Source organism: Muntiacus reevesi, chromosome 7 (genome assembly GCF_963930625.1).
Source record: "Muntiacus reevesi chromosome 7, mMunRee1.1, whole genome shotgun sequence".
Lineage (NCBI taxonomy): Eukaryota > Metazoa > Chordata > Mammalia > Artiodactyla > Cervidae > Muntiacus > Muntiacus reevesi.
In genome coordinates this window covers 59,184,383-59,199,108 of record NC_089255.1, presented here as the reverse complement: position 1 = coordinate 59,199,108, position 14,726 = coordinate 59,184,383, and the positions used below count along the sequence as shown (strand labels likewise).

The following is a 14,726-nucleotide window of genomic DNA, read 5'->3' as shown; positions in this document are numbered from 1 at the left end:
GTTTTAGAAAACAGACACCAAGGAAAAGAAATTATATAAGTCTCACTAACCAGGAATATCTGCATACTATTAACATTTTGACATGTGTCTTTATAATTTTTTTTTCAAAAAATTACCTGGGATCATACCAATCACATTGGTTCATAATCTGCTTTTTTTGTACTTAATAATATTAATTGCTGCATGGTAGAACAGCCTATGGGTTCATTTAAATAATTTGCTATTTATAAATACTGAATTTTCCTTTTCTTACGTGATGCGCTCACATGTACTCAGTCGTATCAGATTCTTTGCGCCCCTTCGGACTGCAGCCCCCCAGACTCCTCTGTCCATGGGATTCTACAGGCAAGAATACTGGAGGGGTACTATGCCCTCCTCCAGGGGATCTTCTGGACCCAGAGATTGAACCCACGTCTCCTGCATCTCCTGCACTGCAGGCAGATTCTTTCCTGCTGAGCCACCAGTGATCTTTATTGCTTAATCTTTGTACATGTCTCATTTCCTTAGAAGTGAAATTGCTGATTCAAAACTGTTTACACAGGCTTCACTGACGGCTCAGTAGTAAAGAATCTGCCTGCCAACGCAGGAGACACCGGTTCGATCCCTGATCCGGAAAGATCCCACATGCTGCGGAGCAACTAAGCCTGTGCACCACAATTGTTGAGCCTGGACTTGAGAGCCAGGGAGCCACAACCACGGAGTGCACACGCGGCAAATACTGAAGTCCGAGCATGCTGGAGCCCACGCTCTGCAACAAGAGACGCCTCCACAAGGAGCAGCCTGCACACCCCAACGAAGAGTAGCCCCAGCTCGAGGCAACCAGAGAAAAGCCTGCATGCAGCAACAAAGACCTAGCACAGCCAGAAATAAAGAAAGTTCTTTTTAATAAGTGTTTACACTTTTTAAAGTTTTGATGCAAATTTTCAGTATGCTTTCTGAAACATTTGGATCTACACTCCTACCAGAAGTATTCAGGAGATACTACAACTCCAAATCACATTTTACCTTTTTATAAAAGACAAATATGGTATCTATTTATAATTTGTGTGTCTTTGATTGCTAGTAAGTTTTTTGCTTTTCTTTTATGCTTCTTGGTGCCTGGTAGTCTTCTTTCGTGTGTGCTTCAGACCTGAAGTTGGTCCAGGTGCTTACTGGCTGGGTGGGTTTAGTAAAACTACTTTTTCAGTCCCAGAGCTTGTTTCTTTAAAAAAGCAGTGACATTAATATCTACTTCATAGGACTGTTGTGATGATGAAAGGAGACCATGCAGAAAGTACTCCTGACAATGCCTAGCACGTGGTGAGCACAAAATAAATGATAACTTTTTTTTTTTTTTTCTTTCTCTGTTGGATTGTTTTTCCTATTTGTAAAAATGCCTGTTTTTTTTTTTTTACTGGCAAGCCACTTCAAATCACTCAGGACAATAATAATAATGGCTATCATTTATTGTATACTTATAATGAGTCAGGCATTAAGATACTTGCATCGAATACAATGTCTCATTAAGTCCTTGAGACCACCTGATTTTTATTTCTTTATCAATGCTCTTATCTAAATAGCTCCCAACAACTATTACTTCACAATTTGTCCAGACTGTCCTTTCTCCTGCCCATGTAGTTTAGAGCATCATCAGCCCAGCCCAGGACCAGTGAGATGTCCTCCAAACTGAACTCCACAATTCCAGACCACCTTCCTGCCCTCAATTTCACCTTTATAGATGGAAAGGCCAGAAAAGTCATCATTTTATAATTTTAGTAGAATGGCAGAAACCAGAATAATTCTTTATAAAGCTCAAAATCTTCAACAGCCCCCAGTAACCTTTCGACTGGCCTTTTAAGCCTTGACAGTTTCTTCCCTCTCAGCCTACTTCTACTCTTCGCATTCGTTGCAACCCACCTTTGCCCGCCACCCAGACCCACAGCCCTGAGCTCTCATCCCACTCGTGCCTGTATTCACTTACTGCACAGAGCCTCCCTGAGCAGCTGCAGGCTCCGGGCACTGTGCCGTGCGCCCCTCTTCTGCTGCACATCGGACAGGCTCTGTTTCTCTCCCCCGTGATGATGAGCCCAGGGTGGCCAGTTACCATTTTTCTTCTACAATGATTACCTCAGCCTCTTGTGTATTAGTATGTAATTAATAATTGTCTGTGGACTCAAGAGCTGTGTCAGTACCTCTGTGCAGAAACTAAAGTCCAGAGGCACAGGTGAGGGGAAAGGATTTAACACCTGAGGGGTGTGCAAACAGTGGGTGTGCTGTGAACAGAACGGCTTCTCGCAGAGAAGGTACATAAGAGAAGGGGCCAGGGGACAAGCAAAGGAGCAGAACGTGATGAGGAGATACTAACTTTTTTGCCCAAGAAAATCACATTATGTTTCTAAGTCATCTAGCTACCAGACAGACCTGTGTCCCTAGGAAGACAGAAAGATGAGAAGACAGGAAAGGAAATGGTGCTTTCTCGGTATTACCTGTTACTCCTCTCAACAACACTAGCAAGGAGATGTTATTACTGCCTAGGAGGGGTGGGATGAGGGGAGGGGAGGAAGGTTCAAGAGGGAGGCAATGTACGTATAATTATGGCTGATGTGCTGCTGCACAGCACAAACCAACACAACATTGTAAAGCTATTTTCCCCAATTAAAAATAATTTTTAACATAAAAAAGAAAGAAAGAAACTGAAGTTTTGGATGTGAAACAACTTGGCTGAGGACTACAGTGTAATGGGGGAAGAATTATGATTCCTGTCCAGCCTGTCTGACTCCAGCATCTTTCTTATTTCTTATACCTGGGCTGGGACTAAAGAAAGAAAACACTGGAACCTCTATATGAAGAGTTTCTGAGTCCATTCTCTTCTTACTCTGAAATCCATCCATGAGCTCAGTCAACAGTTCTCAAAAAAGCCTTTGCAGGATCCTCGAGCCAGGATCCCCCTGAATTCCTTCTAGCAGCTCGGCTCTGATGAACTACTCAGGCACCAGACTTCAAAGTGAATGAGTTGCATTGCATTCTCTCTGCTTTATTTCACTTAAGCAAGTGAGGAGATCGGCAAGCATGTGGATCCTAGGCCATTACCCTCCGTAACAAGTGTAGTCTTTGAACCCCTTCTGCTGAAGAGCAAGGACATGCCTGAGATATTCAGTGACTGATGGCAAAGTTGCTAAATATCTAGAGTTCCTGGTCTATTTGTTCTTCCTTTCACCCTGTCCTTTTCAGGTTGAAAGAAAGAGATTTGTTGTTCAGAGACCTTCCCCAAAATAGCCTACTTCCATTCTTTAGGGAGGGCTTCAGTGGTAAAGAATCCGCCTGCCAGTGCAGGAGACACAGGTTCAATCCCTGGGTTGGGAAGATCCCCTGGCGAAATGAATGGCAACCCACTCCAGTATTCTTGCCTGGGAAATCCCATGGACAGAGGAGCCTAGTGAGCTAAATCCTTGGGGTCACAAAGAATCGGACACAACTTAGTGACTGAACAACAACAACTTTAGGGAAGCTCAGGCTTGATTAAAAGAGGTTGCTCTTTAGTATCCTTTGTTGTGTTCCATTCCTACTCCCCTTCCTTCACTAGTTTCTGTCTCTCCCATCTACTCTTTGAGTAATATCCATTCTTTATTATGTAGTTTAGAGTCTATTTTAAAGGAGTATTGCACAGTATTTATAACCCGTTCTTCTTTCGATTTCATCGAGCCATGCTCTCTTGGGCCACATTTACTGAGCATCTACTCTGTGCTGGGTACTGTGCCAGCAGGTGGTCCTCACAGTTTCATTTTTGACAATCATGATAGTTTCCAAATGGACCTGTCCCCTCCCTGAATCCATCCACTGCAGCCTGCTGCCAAATGAACCTTCCTAAATCTCTGCTTTGTAAACTGCTTTCTCCACCCATCTGCTCATAAGATTGTCTCTACTTATTAGCTTTCTCCTATCTGCCCTCTAAATGTCCTTTTTTGACTTTTTTCCCCCTTCATACACAATCTACATCCTAATAAGTGTTTATTCACCTGCTCCCCAGTATTTGTTGTTGTTGTTTAGTTGCTAAGTCATGTCCAACTCTTTTGTGACTCCATGGACTGTAGCCTGCCAACCACTGTCCATGGGATTTCCCAGGCAAGAATACTGAAGTATTGGGAGTAGATTGCCATTTCCTTCTCCAAGGCATCTTCCCAGGGATTGAACCTGCATTTCTTGCTTTAGCAGGCAGATTCTTTACCACTGAGCCACCAGGGAAGCCCTGCTCCCCAGTACACCACATGCATTCTTGCCTCATGTTTTTATAGCTCTTTGAATCTCCAAATTCCACTCCATACATACTTAATGAATGCTTGGCGGCAAACTCCGCCCTGAGGTGACAAAGGGTACTGCTCAACTAATAGGCTCTAGTTAAGGAGGGGAGGCAACCTAACACTCTTCACTAAAATGAGTGAATACCCCAGAGTCAGGGATGAGAAGCAACACTCAGCATGTCTGTCTACAGAGGTCCAATGGCCTAACTTCAGGCCCTTGACACAAAATGTGGCTGGCAGGTGGTTTCTTAGGCAATCTTACTAAATCCTGGGATGAGACAGCTCATCAACTCACTCTTCCATTCACTCTGTCATTCAACAAAAATAGTTACTGATCATCACCACGTGCAAGGCATTGTGATGAGTGTTTGGGAAACAACAGTAGGAGAAACAAGTTCCTGCCATCCAGCAGCTTTTAGTAGAAAGGACAGACGCTAAACACAAAAACAAGTGAGTAACTAAAGTGATAAAAATGTAGGATAAGTGTCAATAGAAGAGAAACAAAGTATTATAACCCAGCAGAGTGGCATATACTACTGGAGACGGTAGATGCTATCAGTCAAAGAAGGTCTTTTTGAAGAAGAGACATTAAAACTGAGATCTAAAAGATGAGAAAAAGCCAGACACTCAGAGTGGCATGCCAGGCTCTTGAACAGCAAGGCACAGGCTTAACACCTATAAACACACACGTGCACACACTTGGCAAGGCAACTACAGGCCCATGACCTCACTGATTTGGGTCTTGTGTGCAATTCATTTGTCCACTGGGGATGTGGCAGCCAGCCCATCTATCCTTACTGAAACAGCTTCCCTTTCATTTATGCAAATAGATGACAAGACTTTTGGTTGAAGGGATTTAAATCCCACCTCTAATTTTTTCTCCTTTGCTCTGCTGACAGGGCTATTTATTTCAAACACATATTTACATAATATTTCTAGACCCCCAATACACTCTAGTGATATTCATCACTTGACATATTGAAAATAATTGCTTGTTACTTTCAAAAGTTGGTATATACCAACTCTTAAGAAAATCTAGAAGTTGCTTTCCATACCTCGTTGATTAACTGGATCTTTAGCTACGTAGGCAACATAGTCTGTAGTATCCTATAAAAAAGGGAAAATGATTGCATTTAAAATGAACGGATTGTACTGGTAAAAGATAAAAGAGTACATTTAGGGTATGATATTCAGGCAGAGACTGATACTAAGGTTTCTGTTTAAAGAGCAAAGGAAAACATCCTAGGAAGAAACATAAACAAATACATAATATATACTCAACAATTGTAGAGTCTACATTCTCTGCCCCTTGGGGCGATAATCCGAAGATTAAAAATTTAGAGGCAGACAATATCACTAAGAATAAAAGAGAATGTAGGTAGGGACTGTGTTAGGACAAGTATTCTTTTTAAATGGTTAGGGACTATTACTCTCCTGTGTTAAAGTTGAAATACCAGGGGTTATGTAATCACAAAGTTTATGTCATAAACTAGGATGTGAACCATGACTTCCCAGTTGTCCAAACAGATTCCATGTAGATCAGAAAAAAAGCTGATTACAGAGACATGGTTTTGTGGTGGTTAGCCTGCTTTTATGCAGCGCAACTTACGGAATAATATGGCAAATTTATTTGATCAATATATAGAAAGAAGAGATCATTTTTGAAATAGAGAACCCACAAAAATCCTAAGGAATTCCAAAAGATGCACTCCAAACTAGTGGTAACCAGAGCAGGAAACAATATAGGGAAAGGGGAGAGGAGCTACAAACTATTGGGTTTAAATAGGCTTGAGGATGTATTGTATAACACAGGGAATATAGTCAATATTTTATAATAACTGTAAATGAAATTTACCTTTAATAACTGTATAAAAATAAAGACACTTTAAAAGAAGACACTATAAAGGAAGATATAACAGCACCATTTCAACTTCTGTTTAAAAAAGGGAGATGTGTTGCTGGCTTTGTAAAAACAAACAAAAAGCTACTTGGTAATTTTGACTTTTATTGAAAACAGTATGCTGATGAATGATAAGATTTTAATAATTAAAGATGCTTTTTGTTATCTCAGTTCTCAGAAAAAAATACACACAATACCATTTGCAGATTAGAAGTATGACTCTCTAGAGGGAAGATGAAATCAACCGGCAGGAAATAAAAGTCCATGTTTGTAATACCCTCAAGGACAATCACTTAATAACCCACAATGAATCATACAGGAAACAGATCTCAGGGTCAGTATAACTTGCCTTCAGTTATTTTAAAAAATAACACATACCTAAGTAAATCTCTCTTATACAAAAAGACAAACGATTTGAAATATTTTATATAAAAATAAGGTCGTGCCAATGAGCTTTATATTATATAATTTAGAAGCAAAGACACAACTGTGGGGGCTTGGCTGCCCATTTTAAAGTTGAAGAGGTGGCATGATGTGCGCAATGCTGTCTGCTGTCTTAGTTGATGGGAAAGAGGTCTCAAGAATGCATTGTGAGCATGAGAAAATTAAATACACTTCTTATATTTCCAGGCCTCAGTTTCCTCATGTTCAAAAGAATCTCTTAAAATTCCATAATTGTAAATATTTGGGAGAATTTAAAGAATGTTAAAAGCACAAACAATGGGAGGAAATATAAGAAGTATATTTAATTTTCTCATACTCATAATGCATTCTTGAGATGGAGAAAGTATATACAGATACAAAAGCATTACCAAGAACTGTCTTCAGGGCCAACTGAAGGGAGACAAGTAAATTGTTTTTGAGAAGGGAGTAAAGGTGAGGGTGAGCAAGGTCAAGAGGTGAGAAGGAACACCCAGTATTTTTGAAACTTTGGAGGGAATCTGGTAGGAAGAAGGTACCACATTAAGTCATGGAGAGTTTTAGCTTCCAAACCCTTGGACTCAATTAGCCGTGAAGCTGTAAATTATCTCAGACAGTGTCCTAAGAGAATATAGACATGTATTAGCAATATTGGTGACAGTTATCTCTTATCACTCTGTGCCAGGCACTATGCTAACAGTTTACATGCACCATTTCACTTAATTCTCACAACACTTTGAGGCAAGGGGGGATCATTTCCCATTTTACAGAAGAGAACCCTGAAACTTAGAGAGACTGTAAGTTAACTCAAGTCTACCTGACTCCAGAGCCTGGCACTCCACCATATTGCCTTCCTGACCTGAGGGTAAAACTTCAGTTGGGGGAACCTCTAATGCCAAGGCTCTGGTCACCCCAGTTTTCTATGTAAAATAAGCAAATTTTCTCTCCACCTGTAGAAAACATAGAGGGGCCACTCAATTCAGTTGGTACAAACTTTTCCACGGTAGCTACAAATTCTTTACTATCTTTGGTAGCGGCAGTGCTTTGGCTGGTTTAAAGAAATAAAGGCACATAAAGACAGTCTAAAAAGAATTAGGATTCTGGAGAACTATGATGGACGCCATGCAGGGCATGTCTAGGATAACTGAGGATTTTCGTACCAATTTTAAAATGACAGCGACCATTGAAACTTGAAAAGGGAAATTTAAGGCAAATGGCAACAATTATTTTTCCCACAGCTCTTACAGAACTCATTACTTTACACTGCTTTACAAAAGTGTTCAAGTTCTTTCGTGGATGGTCAAGTTATAGAGGGTTAGGAAGAGAAGTGACAGTGCTGGCCTTTTCAGGCTGGAAGCTGACGCTCTCTGCTACCAAACAAAGCCCTTGGCGTCACTGCTGAGGTCAGATCAGAAGGTTAGATGGAGGGTGGATAGAGAGGAGCTAGGGATAGTTATATGCAGATTTTTGACTGGGTGTAAGATCAGGTGAAATCCCTGCACATTTGTAGGTACAAAAAAGATGTCATAATGTCACAGAGGAGCAAAATCTTTCTCTTGCTCCCTCGGTTTAAACAGATGTGTTTCTTGGTCGGTCACAGGCTTCCTCACTTCAACGCCCATCTCCTTTTGCTCTGATCTAGAAATGATGTAGTTGGTGGTCTGGGAATGACCCTCTACTCTGCAGAGAACGCTTGGAGGGAGAGCTCCGACTCAGACCTGCACAATTCACGAGAATTGAGCATCACGTGGACTCATAGTTGGAACAATAGGTTTTCTCTCCCCAGCTCAACATTCCCCGCATGAGTTTCTGAAAACCTAGTTGCTCATTTCAGATTAGACTTAGTTGCCTTGGCTGCTGGCCAGAATGGCAAATAGGCTTCCCCTCATGTGCCAAATCCAACTGATTAGGAGGATCTGCCTGGCACTCTATGTTGAAAAGAATTCTGACAGAGGACCGTCAACAGATGTATAATATACTTGTTTTTTATGAATTTGATGTTATCTACAAGAAGCGTCTCAGATGATAATTCCATGGCTAGTAACACAATGGATTATCATTAGTTTATCCACTAATCTAAGTATTTACAATATCAGTGACAGGGAATATTTTGCCAGAACCCAAATTTTTCACTGCCTGCTACATATAGCTATTCACGAACCGTAATAAGATATTTGGAAAAGACAGGTAGTGGTTAACATGTTTTACATAGAAATTTCTTTTAACTCTTATTTAAAAAAAAAAGAACTTTAATGAATTCATACTTACCGGATCCCCTCCAGAAGCAAAAGAAATAGACTGCATATGATGATTTGCAATAATCTGCAAAACACAAATTAAACACATATGATGCGACAAACTAATTATACCTAGTTATATACCATCTAACAGTAATGTACATGCATTTGTTTGTTTTGATTTTGCCTGCTCAACATCCCTTTGGAAACCACTCCATCCAAGTTCTATAATAATCTTATTTAGATCAGGAGATTCATGTGGGTTTGATCTTACTGCATCTTACTGCCCCCTCCCCTTGCAGCTAGACAAATGATCCAGGCCTAGCCAATCAGAAAACACCATCCACCTAGACACAGCAAAGACAATCAACATCTCTGAGGAGGAAACGAGGAGAACAATAGGAGAAAATGCATCTCTCCCCGTGATTTAATATCTTTGTATAAGCCCAAAGCTTCTAGGAGTCATCTTTTGCTGTCATGAGGGAAAAGTCTGTTAGAAAATTATTTTTCTCTGGAGAAAAATCAAAGCTGAGAGTCAAAAACAGTAAAAAGGTAGGAGGTAACATTTGTTTCATCACTTCAACCAATACATTTCCCCCCCTCTTTATTTTTTTTTAATGTATTTTTTCTAGTTTATTTATTTATTTTTATATAAGTTACTCTGACTTGAGTTTCAGTCATTTGCCACCATTCTTACTAAGGTGCTAACATTAAGAGTTTCAACATGAAGTAAGACTATCCAAGTAAACTGAATAAGTTAGCTAAGATTGTCTCTTTTACTTGAGATTCTAGGCTTCCTTATTTGGAAACCACAGTGTAATGACCAATTTGCAGAGACCTATTTGTCATACTCTTTTAAAGATTCATTAAATCAATTGTGTACCAATTGACTAATCCTGCCTTCAAATTTGTGTAACAGAATCTAACAGTTCTACTCTTAGATGTATATGCAAAAGAACTGTATAAATACATATACCAAAAGATCTCAAGAAAGAGAATCACTGCCTTGCTCATAATAGCCCCAAACTGGAAACAATCCCAATGATGATCACTGTGATATTTAAACAGGGGACTACTACACAGAAACAACATATTTCTTGGGCAAAAGAAGCCAGACACAAAGACTGTATACTGCATAGCTGAATTTATATCAAGTTCAAAACCAGGCAAAATTATTTCATTCTGTTTGAAGTCACAATAGTAGTGACTTTGGGGGCAAAGGAAAACAAGTGGTTTTCTGGGATCCTGCAAATGATGTTCCTTGATCTGGGTAGTAGTTAACACAAACAAATTCATTTTGTGATAATCAAGCTATACACTTACAATTTATGCACTATTCTATATGTTTCCTATATTTCAGTTTAAAATGATTACTAAAAACAAAATCAATATACAGATATCAACATCATTCCCGTACACCAAGAACAGCCAATCTGACACTGTATGGAGAACAGGGGAGAGGTATATTTTACAAGAGAACCTAATAAGAATCACATAAAACTTTTTGGAAAACTTCAGTGAAGAGTATAAATAACACATGAACATGCAGAAAGACATATATCACCTTTATGGATGAGAAGATAATATTATAAAGACATCAATTCTCCCTGAAATTAATTTATAAATTCATGCAATTCCAATAAAAATTCCATCAGTGTTATTCAGGGAACTTTTAAAACTACTTCTAAAATTCACATTGGAAGAATAATGCGCAAGAAGAACTAAGGCAATTTTTTAAAGAACAAAGAGAAAAGATTTTCCTTATATTAAGACGTATTATAAAACTACAGAAATTCAGACTGCAAAGACTAAAACAGGACTGACACTTCTATGCTCTTTTAGCCTATGATAAATGTGGCACCAAACAGCAGACACAAGGACAAGTGATTAAATTAGTGGAGTCAGCTGAATCAGCTCCATATACAAAAAAATATAAAAATAAATCCTGTCTTAATGATATTTATAAATAAATGTTTGAACCACAAAAGAGCCATACAGACATTAAAAGACAGATAAAAGATTATGCTTAAGTTCTCTGAGGTAGGCAAATCCATCCTATTTTTAAAAAAAAAAAAGACATACAGAAAAGAAACTTTTAAATTTGACTTGTGAAAGCTCATTTTAAAACTTTTGTATAAGAAAAGATCTCCAAAACAAGAAACAGCAGGCAAAGAGAATATATTTGCAACAAGTGAAACAAAGTTTTCACATAAAGTTTATAAAAAATTCCTACATCAATAAGAAAAAAGAAAGTAAACCCAAAATAAGATCATTTAATTTTCAGAAGTAATACAAATGTTCAATAAACATATTGAAAGATAACCTGCAAAAAAAATCAAGGCTATAAAAAATAAAACAAGACACCATTAAATTGATGAAATTGTTAAAGTTCAACAAAATCATGTGTAGCAGGGGTGTGGATATTCTTGAACACCACTGCCTAGTGCTTAAATTTGTACAATAACTTTCAGAGGAATTTGACGTTTATTAAAACTAAAGTATGCATACCCTGTAATTCCACCTTTCCACTTTGAGGTTTTTACTAGAGAGAAGTACTGGCACATGTAGATATGCATTTACCCATACAATACAAAAAAAGAAAAAAAAAGGAACATTTTTGTGATATTCTTTATGCATAGTTAGGTCAACTACAGTATAGCTATACAAGCAGAATACTATGAAAACATGTCTATGTATACCAACAGCTAAATCTACAAGATTTAGGGGTTTTTTGCTTTTTTATAAGTTGAATGCAATTACGTAAGACATGTAAAAAAATTAAGATTTTTCCATGAGGACTTAAAAGATTCATATAAATGCACGGAAAAAGATTTTTAAAACACACACCAAATTAAATGTAAACACACACCTCCAGCGGGGAAAAAATGGGCCCGAGTATTTATTCTCCGCATATTTTTTAAAGAACACCGATAATATGCTTATTTGTGAATTTAACATTTTTTAAACGAGAAAAACAGAAGAGAGGGATGGATGAGTTGATAAGCTTATGTATTGTTGAGAAACACCGTGTGGTTTTCAGGTGCAGATTTAGCGGTCATTAGCGCAGAGATAAAATTAGTTAAAACCCTGAAGCAGATGCGACTGCCTGCGGATGGAGGAAAGAGAAGCAGAAGAAAGAGGATGGCGAGAAAGGAGAGGGGAGAGAGGGGAGGAAGATTAAGAGGTCTTCAGTTCAGTTCAGTCGCTCAGTCGGGTCCGACTCTTTGCGACCCCACGGACTGCAGCACGCCAGGCCTCCCTGTCCATCACCAACTCCCGGGGTTTACTCGAACTCATGTCCATCGAGTCGGTGATGCCATCCATTTCATCCTCTGTCGTCCCCTTCTCCTCTCGCCCTCAATCTTTCCCACCTTCTGTAAGGGGTCTGCAAGGGGTCTTACAGAAGGCATATAGAGTATTTTCAAGTTTATAGCATCATAAGCAGCAGAACGGCTAGGTAAGGGGGAAGCCAAGCAATGAAGAGCCCTAGGTCTGAAACTCGAACGCACGGAGCGCAGACCACCTCGCACTGGGAATGTTCCCCAGAGGGGGATGGGGGGCCAACCCAGAGCAGCACTCTGAGCGGGAGGCGGTGTTTGGGGGTCGCGCACACGCACGAGGTCACGCAAGCGCACGGCGCTTGCGCAAGCGCACAACCGCACGCCCGCGTAGCCCCGAGCTTGTGGAAAACGAACGACTTCTGCGGAGGTCGAGCTGCTTGCACTATGTCTGAAATGCACGAGCTGTCCGAGCTTTATGAGGAAAGCAACGATCTGCAGATGGATGTGATTCCTGGTGAGAGTGATCTTCCGCATATGGAGGTAGGCGGCGGGAGCCGGGAGCTATCCCCGAACCCCTCCCGCGCCGGGGCCCCGCCACAACTGGAGGAGGAAGGCCCAATGGAGGAGGAGGCTGCCCAGCCAATGGCGGAGCCACAGGGGCCCCGAGGCCTCGCTAGCCGGCCCAGCCCTGAGGAGCAGCCAGGCCAGATCGCGGGCCCTGATTTCGAGAGCGAGGCCGAGGGCGAGGAATTCGATGACTGGGAGGACGATTATGACTATCCGGAAGAGGAGCCGCTCAGTGGTGCGGGCTACAGAGTATCAGCGGCCCTTGAAGAAGCCAACAAGATGTTTCTGAGAACCTCCAGAGCTAGAGAAGCAGCTCTGGATGGCGGGTTTCAGATGCATTATGAGAAGACCCCGTTTGATCAATTGGCTTTTATCGAAGAGCTTTTTTCACTTATGGTTGTCAATCGTCTGACCGAAGAACTCGGCTGTGATGAGATCATTGACAGAGAGTAGTTAAATGCTGTTAAGAGAGGAGGAAGCTGCTTGAGAGACCCAACATTCCACTGTCATTTGGGTTCATTCCAAATAGTTCTGTGCCAATGAAAATCTTCCCACCCAAAAAAAAAATTTTTTTTTTTTGCAGAGTAGAATAAGGTAGTGACTGCACAGTTATGAAAAAGGAAGAAAATTGTTAAAGAAAAGTATCTTAGTACTGTTGAAACCTGTTTTCAAGAATGTCCAGAGACACTTATGGCTTTGACTTTGTTGTTTATTCAGAGTAATTCCCTTACATTGAGGAAGGTAATCTTTCATGTTTCACTGTAAGGAATGGCTTTGCAAGAATAAGTTATGACCAAGACAGACTGCCAGTACAAGAGCCTACTGATGATAATTATATGAGAAAAAGTAACTGATTTATCACCTTAGGACATAAGATGTCTTTGAGTTATTTGGACTGAAAGCATATTGAGAAAACTTTAAAGATTCAGCTTTGTGACCTATCCGAGCTGTGGTTATCAAAGGCTAAATTTTTAATGTAAAATAAATCTTCTACCGAGTATTCTTCAGTATCTCAAAGGATAATCTAGCCCCAAAAGAAGTATGTGTTTTGTGTGCTGTATCTTAAAATGTGTTTCCAAGAACAACTGAGATTTTGTTTGTACATGTATCTTGATCATTTTTAAAGCTACTGTAATCTTTAATTCAAGAAAATTCATTGCCTTGAACATTTTTTAAAGTCAAAACTTAAGACGTCCTTAATAAAGTTTCAAATTTAGACTGTAAAATGTACGTGAAGGTACAAAGAACACAAACTCTTTCAAACATCAGCATATACTAGAGAATTTTCTGTTTCACTTGCTCTCTTTTTTAATTTAACTTTACAGGCAAAAGACCCTGGTTGAACTTCATAATGTAAGAACTGTTAAGTGAACATTGTCCAGTAAAAGAAAAGCCCTGCATCTAAAAAAAGACACTATGAACAACCCTTAAAAGTTTTAAATCTGCCCAGAAATCCACCTCAGTATCTGAAGTTTCCCTCTGTCTCCTCCTCTAATTAAGCTTGTTTTTAGTTATGCACCAGCATTCAAGATAATAAAGATTTCTTGTTCTCTGTATTTTGTTTGGCTAATTGTATACATACTTTCTCTAATTCTACCTTTTATTTGCTATATTGTTTGATTGTATGATTGCAACCATTTTATGATTTAAATTTAATGACTTTATAAGGGAAAGTGCTCCAACTTCAAATACCGGATTACACATTAATTGGTGTAAATTAAACTTAGTAAATTCCTATAAGAGAATTTGCCAAGCTGGGAAAACCTGCCAGATCAGTAAGCATCTCACAGGGGTTAGTGGTTAGTAAGATGCTGAAGTTCTATGTGAATAATATAATTAGAAGGCTGTGCCCAGTGAAACTGAGTATACCAGCATGTCTTAAGATTAGTAAAAAGGTACCAGATGTTTTTGCTGCATTATGGCAGTAAAGGATACATCCAATATAACAGGACAACTCAGAGCCTTACTTATGTTGCAGTCATCCTCTCTTTTAGGGAGGGGGCTTCTTTTCTGTATAGTACAGGGCTGACAAGGATGATCATAA

General features: G+C 39.7%; 2 protein-coding genes across 3 annotated transcripts in view; one reads left to right on the top strand and one right to left on the bottom strand.

The window, feature by feature from the left end:
• SHC4 (SHC adaptor protein 4) overlaps positions 1-14,726 on the bottom strand; it is a 124,539-nt gene that overhangs the window by 31,041 nt on the left and 78,772 nt on the right. For both annotated transcript variants that reach the window (XM_065940497.1, XM_065940498.1), the window contains exons 6-7: positions 8,866-8,919; positions 5,333-5,384 (exon numbers count right to left, since the gene is read on the bottom strand). In XM_065940497.1, the coding sequence (XP_065796569.1) occupies positions 5,333-5,384; positions 8,866-8,919 (106 nt within the window). The remainder of the gene's footprint in view (positions 1-5,332; positions 5,385-8,865; positions 8,920-14,726) is intronic.
• On the top strand, positions 12,479-14,238 carry EID1 (EP300 interacting inhibitor of differentiation 1). The gene has a single exon (XM_065941138.1). The coding sequence runs from the start codon at positions 12,560-12,562 to the stop codon at positions 13,133-13,135; it is 576 nt and encodes a 191-aa protein (XP_065797210.1). The 5' UTR covers positions 12,479-12,559; the 3' UTR covers positions 13,136-14,238.